Consider the following 22,712-nt stretch of genomic DNA (forward strand, 5'->3'; position numbering starts at 1 on the left):
CGTCACTTCCGGCCGCCCCGCCTATCCCAGCCGCCGCCGCTCGGCGGCTACTTCCGTCCGCCGCCGCTTCCGGCGGGGAGCGGAAGTGGAGCCTGGCGCCACCCGGCGGCCGCGAGTGGTGCGGCGGGAGGTGGCGGCGCTTCCGGCGGTCGCCGGAAGTAGATGGAGGCGGGGAGGCGCGCTTCCGGCGGCCGGGATTTAGGCGGGAAGGGGCTCCCGTCAGCCCCGTCACAGGGCCGCGGGGCGGCGCGGGTTGGGGGCACCGCACGGAGCGCCCAGCACCAACCCCTGCCGGGGCAGGGACGCTTCGCCCTACATCAGGCTTCCCAAAGCCCCGTCCGGTCTGGCCTTGAGCACCACCAGGGATGGGGCTGCCGCAGCTTCTCTGGGCAACCTGTTTTGTGCCTCACCACGCTCTGATTAAAGGATTTCCATCTAATGTCTAATTTGAGTCTCCCCTCTTTGAGTTTAAGCCCATTTCCCCTTGTCCTGTCGTTATCCACCCAAGTAAAGAGCCCTTCTCCATCCTTTTCATAAGCCCCCTTTAAGTATTGAAAGACCCCAATGAGCTCTCCCCAGAGCCTTCTCCAGGCTGAACAACCCCAGCCCTCTCACAGGACAATACCTCCCTGAAAAGGCTAACGTCTGCTCTCTTCAAGTCGGGTTATAATCCTGTTTTTTTTCCCCTCTGAGTGCTCTGTGCACTATGTCCAGGCCGTTGCCCCTCCAGCGTGGCTGTTGTGGCCCAAGATGCTGATTACACGTTGCCGTGTCCTTCGGTGGAGTCCTTGTGCTGTAGGCACAAATACCATCCGCGCTGAGCTGGACTCTTGACACGTTTTATGAAGGCAGAACTGAGCTGCTCGCACTCTGATGTATTTTCCCCCCGATTCCACTGGCACGGGGAGATCATCTAAACAGCCGCCCCACGAGAGCGTCCGTTCGGCTTCCTTGCGCAGCCCACCTTGCTGCTGGAGGCGCGATGGCGGCGCAAAGCTGGTGAAGCAGTCCCAGCTCCATGGCGCTTCGGCGTCCTGCCAGGGGTGGCAGTGTGCGGAGGACAGCGTGGCTCAGCTTTCCTCGGCTCTCTCACGAGCTCCATCTATCTGCCTGTGCCTTATCCTCACCAGGAATCCTCTGCGGTGTACGAATCTCAGTTACTGCTCCAGAAGCTCTGCTTGTTCCTCAGTGCTTACAACCCCTTGTTCCTAGCTCTGATTTTCTTTAACTGCCTTGAAACTACATCTTCTAGCTCATACTGAAACTCCTCCTTCTCAGCCATCTCATTGCCAGGCATCCTTTAGCCGCTGCCCATTTACATATGCTCTGCCTCTGCCACTGACTATACTTTCCCAGTTCCCCCCCTTCAGAAGGGGTTTGAGGTGAGACCAGGTAAGCACTTGGGCATCCCTGAACAACTAACCTACAGCATTCTCAGGAAATTCCTGATCCACAGATCATTAAAATCTGGGAGAGCAGTACAGCAGACGAGTTACACTCACGACAAATGTGACTTCCTGGTTTTCTTTGGATTTCAGTAGTCCTCTCTTCTCTTGTTCCCCATGGAGTCATCCCATGATACACAGTCTTCCCTTCTTCCCCACGCTCATCCCCACTCAAAGTCTACAGCCATGGGTCACCATTATCGACCTGGACTTTCCCTGCATCCCATCAACTGACTTCTTCAGCTCACAACATCACCGAGCAATACTTACTCCGATTTTCCAGCCTCCTCCTGCTAACAAATCTTCACAGGTTCACCAGCATCCCTCCCCTACCCAAATAAACTTACACACTGTGTTACCTCTCAGTCCTTCACCCACCCACCAATCCCTTCACTCCTTTCCACTCCACCTTACCCACAGCACTCACTTCTCTCATCTTTTTTGTTCAATCATCTCCCCTTCAATTCCTTAGAGGTATCCTGCCACATAAATGCCTTTCTATGACATGTCCTAATAAATAAATTCATACAACCTCCAAGATTTGCAGAGACAGTCGTCGTATTTCATGAATTCTTTCAAAAAAGGGAAAACTTTCAAAATAATCTGGTACAATTTTGCTTTTACCAACCATAGGTTGTCAAAGTGACGTGAAACTTGGAGCACATGTTGGATTCCTTGTCCTGTGTGGCAGAACAGCTTGGTAAAATTCTGTTCTCTCTCTCTGATGGGGCCTTAACTTGTATGACGAGTACAAAGGAAACTGTGAGCCACATTCCACCTCTCTCCAGATACCTGCAGGGTAGATGTCCATGTCTGTGCTAATTATCCTTTGCAGCCAGAATAGAAAAATTGACTGTTTTCAAGGATGGTTCCTCTGATCTATTTTAGACACCCATTTTGAGATGAACTCAGTCACTCCCAAGACTTTAGTTCCCTTTATGGTCAGCAGAAGCCTTGGGTGAGACAGAGGCTGACCTCTAATTTAGGACCTCAGAGCTAGGAATCTGCATTTAGTCATATTTTAAGAAACCTCTTGAGTACAGACTAAATCTCTCAGTAGCATGAAGTACATTGGCATCAACCCAAATCCCATCTTCCCAAAGCAGAGACTTTCTGGAACAGCAGTGTAGGTGAAGCCAAGCAGAGGCACCGTGGCTGGTCAGAGGCCATCCGTGTCACCTCTCTGAGAAGGACCGGGGCCAACCTAACCCTTCTCTTCTTCAGGACACTGTCTGGAAAACGACCGCATAATTTCAGCCCAGAAGGGAACCTGTGTGATCTCCCATGTATACTTCTTGCCCAGCAGCTTAGAGCTCGTGAACGGCTTGCTTATACCACAGCTAGCACTTGTGAATCTAATGCAATTCTTCTGTGAGACCTGTAATTTCTATGGAGTTTTTCTTTAAAGCTCCATAAGCCATATAAGCTGATTTTCCAATTCAAAAGATAGTTTTGAGTCTTCCTGTTTTCTGAAGATGACCTGAGAATATAAACCACGATTGTTAAAATTGTATAAGGTATTGTATACTTGAAATAAATGCAAGAAATAACTTTATTGCTATTGGGGGATTTGGTTTTTTTTTAAATATTGATGACTAGCAATGCAGTTCCTTCGCTGCTTGGAGATAGTGAAATAACGATCAGCTCGGGATCCCAAAGAGATGATGTAGAGAACAAACTTTCTAGTTCCAAAGTCATTAGCAATGTTACTCAATGGAGGCTGGGGGCTAGAAGAAAAAGGAGGGTGAAGTGAAGTTGTCTTGGGCATGGAGGTTTCCAGGGCCCAGCTTGTGAACGTTTGAGGAGGAACTTGGTCTCTGCCGAAATAAGAACCACTGCACAACTCTTGTAAATTAATGCAGGTGCCATCTTGGAAGTTCACCTAACCCATAAAGTTGATTTTCTACTCTAATGAAAATATGCCCAATAAGTTCCAAACTTGCACTATCCATTCAGGCTAAAGTGGAGATAATCCCCACATTTCAATATCCTTAAAGGGAAGGACATATTCTAACTCAAATAAAGGGCAAAGCTTATAGCTCTTCCTGTCTTTCCATGCCAAACAAATTGCAGGAATTCACCTGAAGCTACTTGCAATGATTCCTGTACGTCCCCAGATAGGAATTAGGTCAATGTCTAATCACCAATGGGTTCACCAAAAATCACCACTCTACCCGGTCAAAAGCTTTTTCCCCTCTTTTCCTTCCCTTCCCACATGGATATCCCAATGAGCAAGGGATGGCATCTGACTGGATTGGAAATGCTGCATCTGACACATTCTGGACGCATCCCTGTTCCAGGGCAGCCAGGTAAAAGGTCTGTGGATAAATTTTCCCTATTTCACAGCAGCCTGCAATGTTCTGGCTGCTACGCTGAAATCAGAAGCTGGTCTTTAATCTAGAATACCTTAAAGACACGTATCTTTAGGACTAGCTCCTTTTTTCATTTCTTAAAAGCCAAGGAAGCTCGTCTTTCAAAAGTGATCTAAAATTTAGTTATCGACCCAGTGGCTTTTCTTCCCTGCAGACTTTGTCCTGTTGGATGAGAGCTGATCTGAGGTACTTATTTTCTCTGCAGTGCAGTTCTGGCCACAGCAGGTTCACCATGTCCAAGTGATATTTACTGTACAGCTCTTACTGCAAGAAGATACCAGCTGGGCTTCTGGAAAATTACAGTTCCTTCAGATCTGAGCCATTCTTGTTAAATCGTTCAAGCTCCCTTTCAATTGGCAAGATATTCCAGCCTCTGTTAACTACGAGAAACATTTTTACCTTTTTCATTTACAGGAAGCCAGATTTTAAAAATCCCTCAAAGATTTTTTCATAGTTGTAACTTTTTCCTCAGGTTAATTTCACACGTCATGTAAGGTGTAACTCAGCTTCCTCTAAACTGGAAAACAGACACATTTTGCCCAAACATCAGTTTTGATGCAGTCTTTAGCAGATACCAGTTCAACTGTTTGTATTCTTTTCCTGCCTGCTCATACAGTATCGTTTATTTTTGACTTTGAGTTTACAACACAACTAATGAAAGCACATATTTGTGCGCAAAACTGCCAAGTTGTTTATTTCCTGAATGTTTGTCCAGTCTTCTTTTCAAAAGGATTATTTGGCTTGTTGGCCTAACACCTCAATTATCATATCTTGATAGCAGAAGACTTGCTTCTGCCAAACTTGATGCCACTGAGATATCACAAGACAGCAAATTTTTGTAACGACTGATGCCCTAATGAATCTGGAGTCCTGTAACACTTGTGACAGCACTAGATGATGCTAACAGAGAATTTTCCATGTGCTCCCTATTCAGTGCATGCTACATAAATTGCTAATTCTTTTCTAGTTCTCAATGGAATTTTTAGTGGCAAGTCAAAGCTGTGCATGTCCTACAAAGGCTGGGTTCCACCTCTATATAATGCACGTCAAATTAATATTTTCAACCACGAAAAGCAAATTTGCAAGTATAAAGCGGTAAGCATCTAAATTCACTGCCAGTTATACAGCTTGGAAAAGTAAACGGCATTAGATACGGCAAAAAGTATTTTTAATAAAAATAGGGTTTCATGAGGGTTCACAAGAATTCCTTCAGCTCTTCTGATTTCTAGACATTAAACAAATGCCTGAAATTGTACAAATTTTACACATTGATTTTGGTCCACCAAATCTTCGCTAATAGGTTTCATTTTGTTAAAGAGTTTGTGCTGTGCTGTTGTTGTTTTGTACAATTTCCGAGAAGAAATGTCTCCTCACTTCCCACCTGAACCTCCCCTGGCACAACTCGAGGCCATTCCCTCTGGTCCTATCACAGTTACCTGCGAGAAGAGGCCGACCCCCAGCTCCCCACACCTTCCCCTCAGGTGGCTGCAGAGGGCAGCGAGCTCTGCCCTGAGCCTCCTCTTCCCCAGACTTAACGCTAAAGCTAGGAGTGTTTGTGCTTGCTGCTTTGTTTCAGTAAAGACGTTGGAATGCAAATGCTTCAGCACCAAAAGCGCAGGACAACCAGGGTCAGTCACAACACGGCTCCCCATGCCCAGCTCGCTCTCTGACCGCATGCCTTGGGGATGACCTTGTTGAGGTGAGGCAGGGACCTGCCTTCTGCTGCCACTCCTGGCAAGCCCAGGGAGTGGGAAACTCCCACCCAGCACCACCTGGGGCTGGGTCCTCCAGGATTAGGTTCTTGAGCCTCTTGTTTTCAGCACAAGTGGCTGCAGTCCTTCAAGCCAAGCAGTAAAGCTGGTTGAACTGGTGAACAGCATTAGCAGGCGAAGGTTTCTTCAACAGAGAGGAAGGAAGCTGTCTTATCAACGCCCATAAGGCTAAAGCAGCTCTAAAAAAAAAAAAAAAAAAAAACACAACAACAAAAAAACCTCTGCCTCTGGTTTGGAAAGGTGCCCCTTGTAGCAGAAGCCACCAGAGGCAATCGGATGACCTACTTTGGCCACCTACCCATGGCGTGATTCACCACAGCGTAGATGCCTGCTTCCGCCGGCTGTGGCGCAAACCAAAGGAAATGAGATAAGAAAAGACAACTTCAGCCCTGACTCACAACCCCTGAAACACGAGCCACCTAAAAGTTAAGCCTCGAATAAGGAAAAGGGAGGGAGAAATATCACCTGGAAATACAGAGCAGGTTTTCTGCATGTTGGAGAGGAATGAAGGAGCCAAGGGAGGGACAGGAGTGGCAAAAACTCTAGTAACATCAATCATCATCAGATTTAAGGCACCTCTCGCTACAGTAGTAACTGCACTGAAGATGACCTAAATTCAGACATCACCACCGCCAAGCTGCAGCACCTACGCCTAACCCCAGGCACAAACAGCAGAGATACCACCACTCATCTCCATGCCATCTCCACACCTCAAAATCTGACCAATTCCACCTGCAAATACAGTTGATTCCAAGGTCAGATTCCCAACAGCAGAGAAGATGCAAACAAACAAACATTTTCTTTCAGCAAATCATTTTTACTGAGCAAGTCTTTTTACCATGAGGTCATAAGCTAGACCTTGGTCCTTCTGTTTCACAGGAGCTTCCTCATTGTTACTTTGCTACCCAGAAAGAGATGTCTTAGAGCTCAGCTGCCCTTGCAATTTCCTGCTCAAGCATTGCTCCTACTCAGCTTCTTTGCAGGCACAAAGCTGACTCCTTCCAGCCAAAAAAACAGATCTTGCAGCTGCCTTGCAACAAAAGGAGTCCCAAAGAGGCCTTGAACCTCCATGGTTGGGAGTCTCTTCTTCTAGGGAGGCCACCACTCTGGCTGCATGCACATTCATGACCAATGAGCACCCAAAATCATCACCTGCACCGCAATGTTAGAGGTGATACTGAACAGCAAGAGACCTTCAATGGCTGCTGATAGTTCTGTCCTTTGCTGCACCGGAGAGCTCCCAAGGCTCACGGTGAACCTTAGGTGACAGAAAGCACTCCAAGGTAGAGTTGGTTTAGGTAACCACAGCTCAGCCCATTTAGGACTTCAAGGCAATGACTATGCCTTAAAATGCGAGGCAGAAACCAGTTCTGCATTCCTGTGGCCACCTGCACCGGGCTATAACACTGCAGATACTGATGCGATAAATCCCTTTGAGCACAGCAAAAAAAAAATTACGGATGCCAGGAAGGCTCCAGAGCAGCAGTCATCTTCCCTAAGCAAGAAGCGCTACTTTGGCCTTCTTTCCCTCATCAAGGGTTTGGGTATCTGCCTTTCATGCCGGTCATCCTTGCACTCAGTAGTAGGTCTGCTGAAGAAGAGCATGCCAAGTAACATCTGCACCTCCAGGAGCTCAGTTCAGGCTTGGCACAGCAGGAGGACGCGACCAGTCTCTCAAATCCATCTGACGGTCACTGCGACTGTAAATGCAGCAGGTAACGGCGCAGTGTCCTGCAGGTCAGCAGCAGCAGCACTGGAAGATGCTGTTAGGAGCAGCGTTTGGCCTCCTCCTGGTTAACATGGGTCGCGTGCTGCTTCTGCACTGGGTCATTGGATGCCTTCAAAGTAAGGGAGCCCGGGCACGCTGAATTGATGCAAGGGTTGTCTTGCTGTCACAGTTCCAAAGAGGACAGATGGATGCCACTTGTCACAATAGATTGCTCTACAGACCTTACATTTTCACGTCAGAAATAGTTTTTATTTCTTTTAAAAACAAAAGAAGTACCCGCAGTGGTTAAAAACCCACTCCACTCCTCCCATGTCCACCAAAACCCCAACCATAACAAAGAAAACTGACTAATCCAGCCTTGCGAAACACAAGGAGGCATTTCAATGGATGGGTGAATTTTGACATGCGGTATGTGATAGATATAATACCTATCCTACAGTTCTAGAGGAATTGGTCAGGAAGGACAGCTATGGTGAAGTTGTACATCAGCCTTAATCCACTGAAAAACTTTGCAATAATGTCCTTAAAATGCACAAGAAGTCTTATTTAAGTCCTAAGAACTACACACAATTTTACGATGGGCTACATTCCCCTGTATCTCTCCAGATGGGGGACTGCAAGCAAAAACTGAACTTAAGCTGTACCTGAAATCCCTCAATCTCTGTCTATATAAGACAGGCAAATCTTGCTTTTAACATGAATGTGAACACACAATTCCTGAATTCCTAAATTCCTAAACTGGCACATATCTGTCACATTGGAAAGACCAGTATTTATCATTAAAACTATTTATACAGATGCATGAACATCAAATGGATTTGAACAATGCTAAAGCAACACGTCCTGTCCAAATCACTTGAATTTACCTAAGAGCTGCAACAAATGACTTCTAAGCCACTTACAGACAGACAACTTAATTTGAAGTAGCTGCACTAACAAATACATTGAAGATACAAAACTTTTGCTGGAGGTCAGTTCACAAACAAGAAGCACCACTCGCAGAGCAAAGTACTGAGTACAGTTTGTCCTGTTCAGCTGGTCTCTGGTTCTCCCCTTTTGTCATTCTTCCGCACTCAGAGGATAATCCCTGGTGGTATCTAGGTTTGCTCTGTCATCCTGGCTGCTTTTGCCTTTGTTACATTTTCTTCAGAGTGGTCACGCTTCAGCTTCATTGCCATTGGGTCATCTGTGTCATCTATGGCAAGAAGGAAGGAAAAATAAGTTTGCAGCCTTACTGACCTCAGTGCAGCAAGAGCCAACAACGACAGTAACACGTGAAGCTACAAAGCACGCCAGAAAATGCTTCTATGTATAGGCAACAGGAGCAACGCCAGAAGCAGGGGACTCTGGTTCCCAGACTTTGGCTTTCCACACCTCCAAGAGTGATCACAAGAACATTCACTTCCCTATGCCATAGGGTTGCTGGGAAAGCTGTCAGCATAGCTGTATTTGAAAAGTACCAGTGTGCAACCTCTTGGATACATTAATAAGCACAGGATTGGAACAATTAATTCCTTCTGACCCTAGAAATTGATGTAGGAATACTTAAGACTCCCATCAGCTGCTGCATGTTGGATTTTTGTACTACATATGCAGACTGCTATGGAATACTGTTAAATACAAAGCACTGCTTCACTTTTCTTCCTGCAAAAGATTCCTCTGAGGCTAAGAGCTCCTCACAGGCCCTAAGATTCCAATTTTAAGAGCACTGATGCTCTTAACCAGTGGAACATCTGTGTAATTGGAAATAACTAATTCAGGCTGACCCAAAGTTGTAGTGTTCCAGCCTTACCTGATAACTACCAGTTTGTTTTCTAGATAGGTTAAGCACATGCATAACAAGGTCAAAAGGTAAATTTCTTAGATCAGCTCTCCAGGGCTTTTCTCTTATTAGTGGCCAGTGGGAACCTCAAATATTTCCTTCTATGAGGCAGGACAGATCATGGTAAGAAGGACAAACTGTGATGCTCTTGTTCACGAGAGGCGTGGGCAGGGCTGCAGAGACTTCTACACCTTGGAAATAAACCTGACAAACCTGGGGGCCAGGGGATTTTTGTGCAGACCTATGGAAGGCAAAGGTGGTCTGCTTTTGGGAAGGTGTTCCTCCAGCACAAGCAAGCTCCCATCCTGCACACGCAGGCAGAAAGGAAGGAACTGCTCAGTTTGTGTGTGCCAGCAGGGGAAATCTTTCAACAGTAACAAGAAGAAAGCACATGGTATTGGTAGCCAAGAGGACACCACACAAAACCAACCCCAAAGCCATCAGTTTCCAGCAACAGGCTCTGTATCACAGCATGCTGAACACATCGTGCTGCAGCACCTCTTACCTCTCGTGAGCTGGGCTGTTCTGTACTGTTCCTCTCTGATGTGCTTCATCAGCTGCAGGTTGCGATCGCTGGCTTCCTTGTGGTCCACCATTGGGAAGGGGTAGTCTTTACCTGGTACAACAGACAGCAGCCTTTATGGGACTAAAAAAAGGATGTTTCACTGGATTTGCACCAAAGCAAATTGTTGCAGGTCTTCCTAAAGTCAGCAGCATCTTAAACCATGTGATTTACCCTTTAGAAGTGCCTATTTCTCTTCATGAACTGTAAGAGCCAGGGCCAACTAGTTCCATTTAGAGATGAGACAGTAACAGACAAACCCTTATGTTGGATGCTCTGGGCCTTGGTTTCCCGTCTATTAACAGGGATGGCAGCCCTGCCCCATCTTTAAAGATGCATTAGAGTAAGCGCAAAAGCACAAGATGTTCAGATACTATTTATAGACAGCCAAGCATCTGAACAGATAGATGTACAAGCAACAACTTGGAGTGATCCTCTACTTAGGATATAAAGTAGAGGCTAAAGCATGTACTCTGAGATCAGACTCCAGCAACAACCTTTAAAGGAGAGTTGACAGAAGGTAGGCTGCTGGATGAATCGATTTTCAGAAGATAAATGTGTGATTTGCATTGGAAGTGTGACACTTCCATCTCATATGTTGTATTGGGTTTACATGGCAAGGTGTTGGTAGTGGGGGGCTGCAGGAGTGGCCTCTGTGAGAAGAGTCCAGAAGCTGCCCCATGTTTGATAAGGGACCTAGCTCCAAAGGGACCCACTGCTGGCCAGAGCTGAGCCAATAAGTGATGTTGTTTGTGCCTCTGTGAGAGCAGATTTAAGAAAGAGGGGGGGAAGAAATGCTGCACTACAGCAGCTGGGAGAGGGAGGAGTGAGACCCAGCCCTGCAGCCCCCAAGGTGAGTGTAGAAGGAGGGCAGGAGGCACTCCAGGCGTCAGAGCTGAAGTTCTCCTGTGGCTTGTGGAGAGGCCCCTGGTGGAGCAGGCTGTCCCCATGCAGCCCATGGGTCCCACGGTGGAGCAGATCTCCACGCTGCAGCTCATGGAGGAGCCCACGCAGGAGCAGAGGATCTGGGGGGGAGCTGCTAAAGGTGGGGAACCCAGGTTGGAGCAGCGTGCTCCTGATGGATGGACTCTGTGGTCCAGACCCATATCGGGAGCAGTTCTTGAAGAGCTGCTGCCTGTGGGCGGCCCCTGAAGGCTCAGTTCGGGAAGGACGGCATCCCGTGGGAGGGAACCCACGGGGAGCAGGGGCAGGGAGGGACCAAGACGGAGCAAACGAGAAGGGCTATGGACTGACCACAGCCCCCATTCCCCTGTGCTGCTCAGGGGGAGAATGTAGAAGAGGGTGGATGGCAGAAAGGTGTTTTTTGTTTGTTTTTACTTTCTCACTGCTCTAGTTTGTTAGTAATAGGTAATAAATTACATTAATCTCCCTACGCTGAGTCTGTTTTGCCAGTGACAATAATTGTTGAGTGATCTCCCTGTCCTTTTCTCAACCCTTGAGCCCTTTCCATCGAATTTTCTCCCCCTTTCCCTTTGAGGAGGAAGAGTGAAGAAGTGGTTGTGGTGGAGCTCAGCTGCCCAGCTGAGTAAAACCACCACACACACGTAATTATTTTTGACAATTTTCAGCAGCAAAATCCCTCTAGCAGGGTATCCATATTACCTATGATACATCCTGCTTGCTTCTGCTCCTCTTCAGAGGCTGTCCAGGGCTCATAGATGTATTTGGAAGGAAAGTTCTTTAGGACAGGTAAGTACTTCCTACAAGAGTAATAATATAATGTTTTTATAATCCTGAAGACAAATACACTTCTCTTAAATGTATGAGTAATCCAACCTACACCCATGTTAATTTTTGGTGGTCGTATTGATGCTACAATCTACAGGAAAGTTCCAATTCGTTTTGCACAAGAGAACTGTTTCTATGTTCTGAAACCTCTGTACAGTGACATCTTCCACAAGTTAACTTTGCAGCAAGGAAAAAAGGGATTGATTTAAACATTATTTCAGTTTTGACTTCATCCAAAATATTTTGGTTTTTAACATCTTCCCTGACTTTTTTTTTTTTAATTTAGTAAAATTTCAGACAAAGAAAATATATAAAAAAATCTTAGAGAATGGGGAAGTCATTTTCTGTGCAACTGTCAGGTACATCAGCATGAGCTTCACCGTGACAAGGCACAGAGCTAGAAGGGATGCGAGGAAGAAGAGATGTGGGGAAAAGGAGCTGTTTGCACAGACATCAACACAGCATGGTCCTATTGAAATCAGCTGTCACCCACTACTTTATGGGAAAGCCAAGCAGCACCTTCACCAGCAACAAGGAGGTAAAGGTGTCTCTATCAGGACTACAGGTGCCTAATAGCACAAGTACAATCTAGGACTGGTCAGACAGAAGCTTTATTAACTGTGACCACAGTGAGAGAACATTCAGGCAGCATTTCCCCCTCTGTTCCCCTGTTCTCTGCCAAGTAGTTGCAGAGAACCCACTTATATGGTGTTTCAAAGAAAGATACAATGACGAAAAACATTATAATGTTAGCAAAGCCAGGTGTGCATTCTTGGGAGAGACAGACTCCAGACAATCACTTATATATCATAAAATCATAAAGGTTGGAAAATACCTCCAAGATCATCTGGTCCAACCATCCCCTACCACCAGCACCCCCTGAACCCTGTCCCCAAGCACCACATCCAACCTCTCCTTGATCACCCCCAGGGACGGGGACTCCACCACCTCCCTGGGCAACCCGTCCCAATGCCTGACCGCTCTTTCTGAGCAGAAATGTCTCCTCATTTCCCACCTGAACCTCCCCTGGCCCAACTCGAGGCCATTCCCTCTGGTCCTATTGCCGGTTATCTGCGAGAAGAGGCCGACCCCCAGCTCCCCACACCTTCCTTTCAGGCAGTTGCAGAGAGCAATGAGGTCTGCCCTGAGCCTCCTCTTCTCCAGACCAAACACTCCCAGTTCCCTCAGCTGCTCCTCACAGGACTTTGAAGCAAATGGCACCCACTCAAAGCAGAGTGGAAAATAAAATTTGGGTGTCCAAAATTATTCAGACTGCACACAAAACGATGAAACACAGCACAGACTGGAGGGGGAGAGCTGTGAGATGTTTTACAGAACATCTCTACTCCTCTAGAAAGAGGAGCCATCCCAGTGACTGGACACAGCTGGAGCCCACAGGCACTCACAGGTCAACACAGTTCCATACTCACTCATCTCCTGTGCAACCACAGGTAGGTCTCTGCTTTTCTGTGCCACGGTTTTCTAATCTGCTAAACACATTACTGCTACAAGCCCTGTTTCACAGGGGCAAATGCTTTATGCAGACTGAGTTCTCCAGCTGCTGCTGCCAGGGAAGCCGGGGAAGCGCCAGGCCGTTTGTCGCCCTACCGTATGTACTGTCCCTCAGGGTCCGTGCGCTTCCCAAAGCGGACGGGGCAGAAGATACGCGTGTACTGGTGGAAGAACGCGCTGGCCGACAGCCACATCCAGTTCCCCGCGTTGATGCTGTAGTCAGCATCTAAAAGCAGCTCTTCAAACACCTGCATTTTGGTGACAGGAAAAGAAAGAGAAACACCCCTGAAATGGCTGCCTGTATTGCAAAACACAAACACCACAACACAACAGGCTGGGAGATAAAGAATGAAGCTTGCTGCTAAAAGCATAGCACTGTTCTGGTCCAGGGTACCCTTTGCACATAGGAATGCTCTCCAGTAAGACAGTTTGCCAGAAGGAAGCTAGAGCAAGACCCCATGAGAGCGCAACTCGAAGCCTAAAGGTCTGGCTTTGAAGACTGCTGCAAGCTGGGAAGGTATCCAATATCATCATCATCCAAAATCTTGGGGATGGGAATGACTTTTCACAGCTGTACACTACACAGCAGGGCTCAGACTCAAGCAGAAGACAATGAGATTTTATAAACCATGAGATTTCTATAGAGGCTCAGTAATAAAGCACTGTTCTCCAGAACCACCTCCATGCTCATATATTGCAGGGGTTTCTCAAGATCAGCCAGAACAGAGAAGTACCAAATGAAAACAAAAAAAATGAAAACCAGAAGTGGACCTTCATGCCCTCTTCCCAGCTGATCCAAAGGTCCCCACGTGTCAGGAAGCAGGCGGCAGCGTGCCGGGCAAGGTGATGGATCCAGCCCTCCTGGCGCAGCTGGGTCATAATCGCATCGATCCAAGGGAAGCCCGTCTGTGCCTGAGACAGAAAGAAACATCAGCCCTCCAGCACTGTGCTTCATTGCACTTCTGTCCTACACACTGCTATAAACTCCTCCTCAAATAGCCAGCAGGGAGCAGTCCTGGGGCAATTGAAAAGGTCTAGGCTGAAACACAGCAGTTGTGGAAACGCATCTTGTTACCGTTTTCCATTTGTGGAGCCTCTCTGCATCTTCATACCAACTGATCTGAAGGCAGATGGGGTTCCCAGCCATTTTGGTGAAGTTTGGTGTTGCTGATGCTACCGTATAGAAGAACTCCCTCCACAGAAGCTGCCCTTGGAGTGATACTGGTGGCAGAGAGTGATGCTTGGCCTGCAAGAGACAAGTTCAAAGCTTTGGTTCATACGTACCATTGTGTTTTCACTCATTCTGTGAGGTCCATAAAATAAAGTAAAATAAAATAAAATAAATCTAAATAAAATAAAATAATAAAACCATAAATTATAAAATCATAAATATATTATATATAATATATATTATTATAAGTATAATAATATATTATATTTATATTATAAATTATAAAGTCATAAAATTAAATAAATAAATAGATGAATCTAACTATACAACTGGCTTTGAGGCAGTTTACCATGAAAGCCAATGAAATCAAAGATATGAAGCAATGCTTTTAGCACCAGAGCAGAGAAAGATGAACTCTGTTAGACCTTGCATTACCTTGAATTCATGGAGTCATAGAATGGTTTGGGTTGGAAGAGACCTTAAGGACTATCCCGTTCCAACCCCCTGCCATGGACAGGGACACCTTCCGCTAGACCAGGTTGCTCAAAGCCCCATCTAACCTGGCCTTGAGCACTTCCAGAAATGGGGCATCCACAGCTGCTCTGGGCAGCCTGTGCCAGTGCCTCACCACACTTTCCGGGCTGCGAGCGCACATTGCTGGCTTGTGTTGAGCTTCTCGTCAACCAACACCCCCAGGTCCTTCTCCCCAGTTCTGCTCTCAATCCATTCTCCACCCAGCCTGTATTTGTGCTTGGGATTACCCCGACCCAGGTGCAGGACTTTGTGCTTGGCCTTGTTGAACCTCATGAGCTTCTCACAGACCCACCTCTCAGGTCTGTCCAGGTCCTTCTGTCATCCCTTTCTCCCAGTGTGTCAACCACACCACACAGCTTGGTGTCATCAGCAAACTTGCTGAGGGTGCGCTCGATCCCACTGTCCATGTCACCAAAGATGTTAAACAGTGCCGGTCCCAATACTGACCTCTGGGGGACACCACTCATCACTGGTCTCCACCTGGATATCGAACTGTTGACTGCAACTCTTTGAGTGCAGCCATCCAGCCAATCCCTTACCCACTGAGTGGTCCATCCACCAAATCCATGTCTCTCTGATTTACAGACAAGGATGCTGTGTGGGACAATGTCAAATGCTTTGCACAAGTCCAGGCAGAGGATGTCAGTTGCTCCTCCCCTATCCACCAATGTAGTAATCTCATCACAGAAGGCCACCAGATTTGTCAGGCAGAATTCTCTCCATCTACTTTCCAAAATGGTATCACATGGGGATTTCTTAAAATAAACATACATTTACCAACATATTAACTGCCCAGCTAGCTGAATGCAGGTAGCTCAGCCACGTCTCAGATGAGACAGAGTCTGAGCAGGAGTCTCAGCATACATTTTCTTGGATTGGTTTCAACCATGCTTTTTCTTAAGAAACAAGTTTTCAGAACCTGGTTTTGGCTTATGTCGTAGTCAAAACTTACCTAAGATGAAAGCAGATGCTTTCTAAAACCAAAACTGCTTGAGCAGGCTAAACTGCTCAAAAATTTCACTTAAAAACCAGGCCTGGTTAGATTTGCTGGACTATGACCAATTTTTTTTCTTACCTGAGCGTAAATGTTTGACAACCTATAAAAAAAGGTGCGAACTGACACACAACCCATGCTGAAATAGGGGCTCAGGCCTGTGGTACTTGGAAGCAGTGAATTCAGTATTGTTCTCGGTTTAGTAAAATTTGCCACCCAGCCCTAAAATGAAAACAGAAATCAAAGTTTAGGCAGTACAAGGTGACACATGTCCAGATAACGGAGCAGGGAAAAGCTCGTGGCAACTGGCTTCTGCCTGTTCAACGTCCCACTGCAATACCCCCAAAAATGCTGCCATCCGGGATGGCAACATCTCGAGATCAGGCCGCCTGGAGGGGAAATCCTCAGCAAGAGCTGTAACAGAACTCCATGGCTGAGCGGTTTCTTGAGGTCCAGAGATAACCACACACAAAAGGAGGGAAGACAGCACTGACCTCAGCCCACCCACAGCCACCAGCGTCACCCACGTTAAATCAAGACTGACCTGGTCAGCCAGGTGTTGCTCCAGGCGCTGCAGCCCTTCAGTCTCCCCTCCTCTCCAGGGGGAGATGCTCTCAGGGGGAATCTTCAAATCCGCGGGGAGAGGCACCCTGTAACACTCAGCCAGGTCCAGGTCAGGGGGCCTACACCTCCTAATGCAGGAGATAGGCCTCTTTCAGAGGGGGAACCAGAGCCAGAAGAGGGTGGAAGACCTCTGCTCATTTCACACGCCAAGATCTCCTCTGTCGCAGCACAGAGAACAGCGCAGGAACAAAAGCACAGCCAGAAACCCCAGGCTCCACTCCTTGGGGAAGAAAGAGCTCATCCTGCAACTGCTCCAGGTAGTTCCAGCCTGAACTGGGGGAAGAGGCTCAGACCCACCAAATGACAGCGCTCAGAGCAGCCGGCTGTGACCACAGCTCAGACCTCCCTTTTGTTTGCCATCGGCTACGTAAGGCTCGGAGGCACCTCCTCTCCTGCAGCCTACCCGGCTGCCTCATTCATCTCTGGGAGGGAGCTAAGAGCCTCCTCAGACTCTAAACTTAACTGGGGTCACTGGCACTGCCTCCAAAGGCCCCTCCATGCCTCTGGGGAGAGGTTGCTCTGGGAGGTTTCATAGGGAAGGATGCAGAGCAGCTCTCTGGGCCACCTCCCCAGCTGCTTCTTCCTAAGCAAGGGGCTAGGATGCCCTGAGCAGTCACACAAGGGGCTAGGACGCCCCGAGGAGTCACACTCCTCTTGTGTGGCCTCAGCTGCTGAGGTTTTTCCAAGGCCTCTGCCCCCACAAGGCTGGAATAACACCAGGGTATGTCGTGTGTCCACCCCACCCCACCCCGCTGTAAAACACAAAGCTGTTCAGGGAAGTATCGGTGGTGTGCAGACTTCCCAGCAAAACCCTGAACGAGGTCAGAGATGGAGAGAGATCTTCCCACTCACCTGGAAACACTGAGCTCAGCTCTGTTGCAAACACCTACAGCAGAAGGAGCCAGTGCAGCTCTCAAAGCACTGGCATAACATAGGCCTGCTGGGAAGCACGCGAACCACTTATGATTCATTGTCAATTAAAAAGATGTGTGAATAAACAAGTTATGGGGAGAAAGAAAGGGGGGGGGGGAAGCACTGTGAGAAAAGTTGCAGGAACTGGTTCATCCCAATACAGTGATGGGTCTCGTGACTGGGGTATCTGGGGACAACATTCAGTAATTAATGGGATTCCCCAAGATGGAAGAACTAAGCCTAGGTTACTAACACAGAGCTGAGGTCACGCAGGAGGTGCCTGACAAGTCCCAAGTATCTGCAGCCCCATCCCAAGTGGCCAGCTCTCCCCTACCCCAATCTTAACTCCCTTTGGATCACTAACCTCTATCAGGCAGAGCTAAACATAAGACATCTGCGACTCTGAGCTTCTCAAGTCCTGGGAGACACGAGCTTGGCCCCTCCTTCCCATACAGCAGAGCAGAGGAGAGAAAAGTCTTGAAGCCAGAAGGGAACACTATGATTGTTCCACTGAATTTCTTGCATAAACACGCTATAGTGGTTCATCCAATTCCCCCCTTGAATCGTGGTTTGTGAGGAAGCTGGAGCATGTCTTTGAGAAATAGACCTGCAGTTCCTTAGTCCATCCTCTGCTAAACCTTTTACATACATTCAAAGGTTGTCTCAATGTGCCTTGCAAAAGCTTAAGCCTTTGGACTGTGCCACCTCTCATCTGCTAATCCACATCCCCTCTGCATGCAACCTGTAGCCCTCTGTGCACAGAGGTAACACAACAATGCCTAAAGCACCCCGTTATCATTTGACCTTGGCTATTCTTTCAGGCAGACAGAAAGGACCTGCAATTTCTTGCCACCTAGGTGTTACTTACTGGAAGTCTTCAGCTGTAAGGTTTCGGACAGGCGCCTCAGGATCCCCAAGCAGAGACAGAATGTGAAGGAACCTCTTGTATGTTAATGGGGGAGCCCCATCATTCAGGTCCAAAATCCTAAATAAAATAAGGTCAATTTTCACCACAGTATAAATCAAGAAGGAAACTGGAGCTGCCAGTGAATAGGAAGGTGACAGCACAGGCTGGAACAGCAGCAGTTTTCAGGACTGACTGTGGAAGTTACGGATTTTACAAATAAAACTTCCCTGGGTGAACATCCATCCATCCTGAGAGCGGGTTCTCAGGACCTGAGACAGCAAAATCGGAACCAGGATGCCAGCCACAGCTTCAGCTGGGCTGCTCTGGACTGCCAGACGTAGCTAGGACAGCAGCCTGCAAGGTTCTGGTCACCTCTGGGGCTTCCAGAGACAGTCAGACCACGAAAAACAGGTTCAGGGCTGTAAAGAACTCTTCCCTGCCAGCAACCACCTGTACAAACCGATGGCTTGAAAAAGCCATCTTAAAAGATGGCAAGTCACATACATCAACTCATTCACACAAATGTAGGGTTTTTTTTTCCAGGATCAGAGTGTTAAGGCTGTTTTAACTGTTAATGATTACCTCCCTATTATTATTAATTTCAATACCTGCAGTCATTCAGCTCTGAATAACTGCTTGGATCCAAGTGTATCCAGACACCAGTGAAAGCTGATTAGATAGATCCAAAAAAAACAGACACAAGAATGTGTAAGTAAGTCCTATTAAATATGTTAAAGAATTTCTCTGACTGTGTAAAAGAGTAGCTAATGTAATGGCTTAAAGTTATTTAAACTGCCCAAAGGGAAAAAATTAAACTCTTCAGGCTCTAACTACAGCCCAACATCCTAACACCTGTGCAACCCACCAAAATTTCTTCTGTTGCTTCCAGCAGATCAACATAAAAGTTCTCAGGCAAGCAGTGCCACCACCTCAGATAGTCCAATTTTCTCAAAAGGAACACATTAGGATCCAGAAGGACCAAGATGCTTGACCTTTTCTCCCTGATACTTGCTAAACCCTCCTGGAGACACCTCACTAGTCTTTAGGGCAATCACGTACCGTTTGGTATCATAAAGGCTGTGGCCCACCACAGAAAGCACCTTGAACCCCAGCTCTTCTCCCAGACACCGTATGTTGGCTTCCATCTCCTTGTAAAACGGCTCCATCTCCGCATCCAGAGTCACTTGTGTGATGTTCCACTTCTGGACGTGATCTCTAACAACGAGTTCATACTCTCCTTGAATAACCAGCAAGCGAGAGCCCAGCCGACACAAGTTTTTCTGCAAATCCTCCAGGGACTGCAGCAGAAAGTGCCATCGCAGGGCCCCTATGTGCATCACGGACGTCATGAACTTTCTGTCCAAGATGTAGACTGGGTAGACGACCTCCGAGGACTCGAGCGCGGCCAGCAGCGCCGGGTTGTCGTGCAGCCGCAGCCCCTTCCGGAAGAGATGGATGGTGCGGCGCGGCATCCTGGCTGCTCTCAGGCCTGTCAGAAGAGGAAAAAAGCTGTTGGCTTTGAGGATACAACATCCCTGTTAAGGAACAAGGCCAATTAATACCAGAAATGGAGCTCCAAACACGGCTCAGCTCTTTTTGTCACAAATCTTTGCTTTTTTAATGAGCTTTCACAGGCTAGAAGAGCAGAGACAGGACCAAAGCACTCCTCAATCGTATGCACGTGCCAGGTCCCACCATTCAGCAGCTGCTTTAGCACCTAGCTCCGCGGAGAATGGCTGCTTCCCCAAAAGAGTCACTCAAGTCCTCAAATTACATTCCTGAATTAAATTATATCCCAATAGCGCTCACCAGAAGGAAGGAAAACAGAGTTGTCAGAGCTCCATTTACTGCAGAACCATTCTGCAGCCCCACGCGTGGATGCAGCCTGCAGCATCCAGCCCTCTGTAAATCAGCGGTGAGAAGATGGTTCAGGGAGCTCTGCCTCTGTTTGGGCAGTTCCGCAGGAGCCCTCATCTCATCAGAGACCTGATACACGGCTCACGCTAGCGCTGAAAAACCCTCCTGGGCTTCAGTAGAAGGCGTATAAAAGACACGGCATGTTTGCTCGCTAACGAGGCTCTTAAGACTGTAAGGAAAAAGAAGGGAGAGCAAAGCACAGCCCAACACCAACACAAGAGCATGCAGGGCTATTCTGACAGCACTGGCTTTGTAATGTCTGGATTCATCGATTCGCCACAGTTCTTAATCCATCTTTCCTAGCCCCAGGAGACCTCTTTGTGCCTCCAAGCCTCAGGAGAAAAGGCCTCCTCTCCCTGTGGAGGAGCTGGGTGGTGACCTGAGGCTGATGTAGGGATCAACACGCAGTCACTTCCCTGTGAACTATTTCAGCTGGCTTTAGGGACTTGCAGGAGGGCTCACCTTGGTGGGCAGAGCCTGAGGAACTGCCCCACAGCTGCTGCTTGCTCTGCTCACAGGGGATGGACTCAGCAGCAAGCAGAAGCACTGAGCCCAGCTGCCCCTGGTGTCTGTGCCCACCTGGTGACAGCCCCCGACCAGCTCACCTCCACCTGCTTCTAATTCCAAGGGTTACTACCCAAAGAATTCAGAGGTTGTGGATTAGCACGGGACCAAACAATAATCTCTAACCCAGTTCAGCCCCCCAACCAAACTAAACTGCCCTCCTTACACCCTCCCAAATGGCTGCAGAAGGTCTCTGCCCCTTGTCCCTGCTCAGCCCACACTCAACAGCATTACCAGCCTCATATAATGATCTGACTTGCACTCTTCCCAAAAACACTCATCAGCATCACCGAGAGGCACCCAACTGTGCCCCCAGGCCATGACGCAGCCCGCTGAGCCCCCAGTAACCTAACCCTGAAAAATGACGGGCGCAGAAGAGCTCAGAGCCGAGCCTGGGGCTTTGGGCTTTGCAGGTGTGCAGTGCCTTGGCTCGGGGAATGGAGCTACAAGGGAGGAGAGCACGGCACCAACCTGCCCACACGCCATGGAAGAACAGGAAAAACAGGGCGGCTCTGGCACCTGGGAGCACCCAGCTGGCATTTTTGGGCAGCAAAGCATCTAAAACATGCTGGAACTCTCCCCCTGGTCAGGGCTAGCAGGGGAAAGGGGAGAGGGGACAATCCTCTGGGCGTGCCGGGGGAAGAAGGAGCAGGCACCATCCGTTGGTTGGCTTTGTGGCAGGATTTATCCAGAGGTACTGCTTGAACTCTCCGCAAACCAACGTTGTCAGCAAGGCCAGGCAGGCCTCCTGCCACGTCTGGGTGACTGCAGCTCATCACAAATCAGCCACATCAGGCAGAAAACACGCCTTGCGCCATTTTGGGATGCACGCCACAACAGGAACCAGGGAAAACCCTAAATGAGGTGACTGGGCCTTACCTCGGGGTTGCCTGGCTGGTGCTCCGGGCTCTTCACAGCCGGCTGTCCCGAAGAGAGGGTGGCCCCCGAGTGCTGACCGCAGCTCTGTCACCCGCGGGCATTTCTCTCTGGGTGCAGACTTCCACAGGAGGGGCGCGATGGTGGTCACGGCGCCGCCACCCGAATCAAGCCTTGGCGCTCCTGTTCCTACAGGCGCTGTCAGAGCAGGTGCCCAGGTTGAACGCCCCAGCTGCGATCACACGAACGCACACCGGGGTGGAATCGACAGGCTGAAGGACTCGGGGTTTTGCGTAACTCCTGCCGGAGGAGGCTGGCAGCGCGCTCACCGCCTGCTCGCGGCACAGCAAGACCCGGCACGTACAGACCAAGGCCGACGGAAATTTTAACAGCTCAATTTCCTCCGCGGACACGTTGATTGCCCGGTGCAGTCAAGGCTCAGCCGCTCGCCTTGGCTGGCCAGTCAGGAAGCGATGACAATGCGGTTACGAAGCCATAAGCACGCACACACGCAGCCAGCTGGAAGAGCAGCCCCGAAGCTGCGGTTTGGGCTTTTGAAGTGCTTGGCCCCAGCCCTACAGCCCCCGACCCTACAAACCCCAACCCCACAACCCCTGACCCTACAACCCCTGACCCCCCGCCCCCCCATTCCCAGCCCCACAGCCCCCGACCCTACAAACCCCAACCCCACAACCCCTGACCCTACAACCCCTGACCCCCCGCCCCCCCATTCCCAGCCCCACAGCCCCCAACCCTACAACCCACAACCCCTGACCCCACAACCCCCAGACCCTACAACCCCGACCCCCAGCCCCACGCTCCCCTCCCTGCCCAGCGCCCCCGGGCGTTGCGGGGCCGGCCCGACCCGGTGCCCCCCTTTGCCCGGTGGTCGCGCAGCGGGTCCCCAGCCGCCGGTGCCAATGCCGAGGCCACGGGGCCGGTTATGCAACGCCCGGCAGCGGGGGGGGGGGAGACCGGACACGGGGACTGGGGGCACGGCCATGGCTGAGGCCGGGGTTGCCCCGCTCCGGTTGCTGCCGGGGAGCGAAGCGGGGGCACCGCACTGGGCGGGGGGCGAAGGAGGTGGGCACTAGGACCCCGGCCCCCAATTAAAGAGCCACTGGGCGGGGCGTCCCCGAGCCACGCCCACGTCGCGCGTTTCCCCGCCCCTAGAGGCGTGGCTTGAGCTCCCGCCCGCGGGGCTCCTCCAATCGCAGCGCTCCTCCCCTTCGAATTCGAACGAGGGGGCG

General features: G+C 49.1%; 1 protein-coding gene across 1 annotated transcript; it reads right to left on the minus strand.

The window, feature by feature from the left end:
* Positions 1–7,550: 7,550 nt before the first annotated feature.
* Positions 7,551–21,940, minus strand: LOC118259523 (cryptochrome-1-like). The gene is made up of 11 exons (XM_035569137.2): positions 21,466–21,940; positions 19,165–19,594; positions 18,067–18,183; positions 16,207–16,354; positions 15,744–15,884; positions 14,039–14,209; positions 13,735–13,875; positions 13,060–13,211; positions 11,326–11,423; positions 9,646–9,756; positions 7,551–8,513 (listed from the first exon to the last, which is right to left on the minus strand). Exons 2-11 carry the CDS (start codon positions 19,575–19,577, stop codon positions 8,416–8,418), a joined length of 1,590 nt encoding a protein of 529 aa, XP_035425030.1. The 5' UTR covers positions 19,578–19,594; positions 21,466–21,940; the 3' UTR covers positions 7,551–8,415.
* Positions 21,941–22,712: the final 772 nt, after the last annotated feature.

The sequence above is a fragment of the Cygnus atratus genome, chromosome 24, assembly GCF_013377495.2.
Source record: "Cygnus atratus isolate AKBS03 ecotype Queensland, Australia chromosome 24, CAtr_DNAZoo_HiC_assembly, whole genome shotgun sequence".
Classification (NCBI taxonomy): domain Eukaryota; kingdom Metazoa; phylum Chordata; class Aves; order Anseriformes; family Anatidae; genus Cygnus; species Cygnus atratus.

Bases quoted from the DNA above. Each gene is read 5' to 3' on its own strand.
- LOC118259523 (XM_035569137.2), bottom strand. From the start codon at position 19,577: ATGCCGCGCCGCACCATCCATCTCTTCCGGAAGGGGCTGCGGCTGCAC. The intron at 15,885-16,206 runs GTCAGTCTTGAT...TTTTCATTTTAG, and splicing joins AGCAACACCTGGCTGACCAG to GGCTGGGTGGCAAATTTTAC. The intron at 11,424-13,059 runs GTAGGGCGACAA...TTACTCTTGTAG, and splicing joins CCTGAGGGACAGTACATACG to GAAGTACTTACCTGTCCTAA.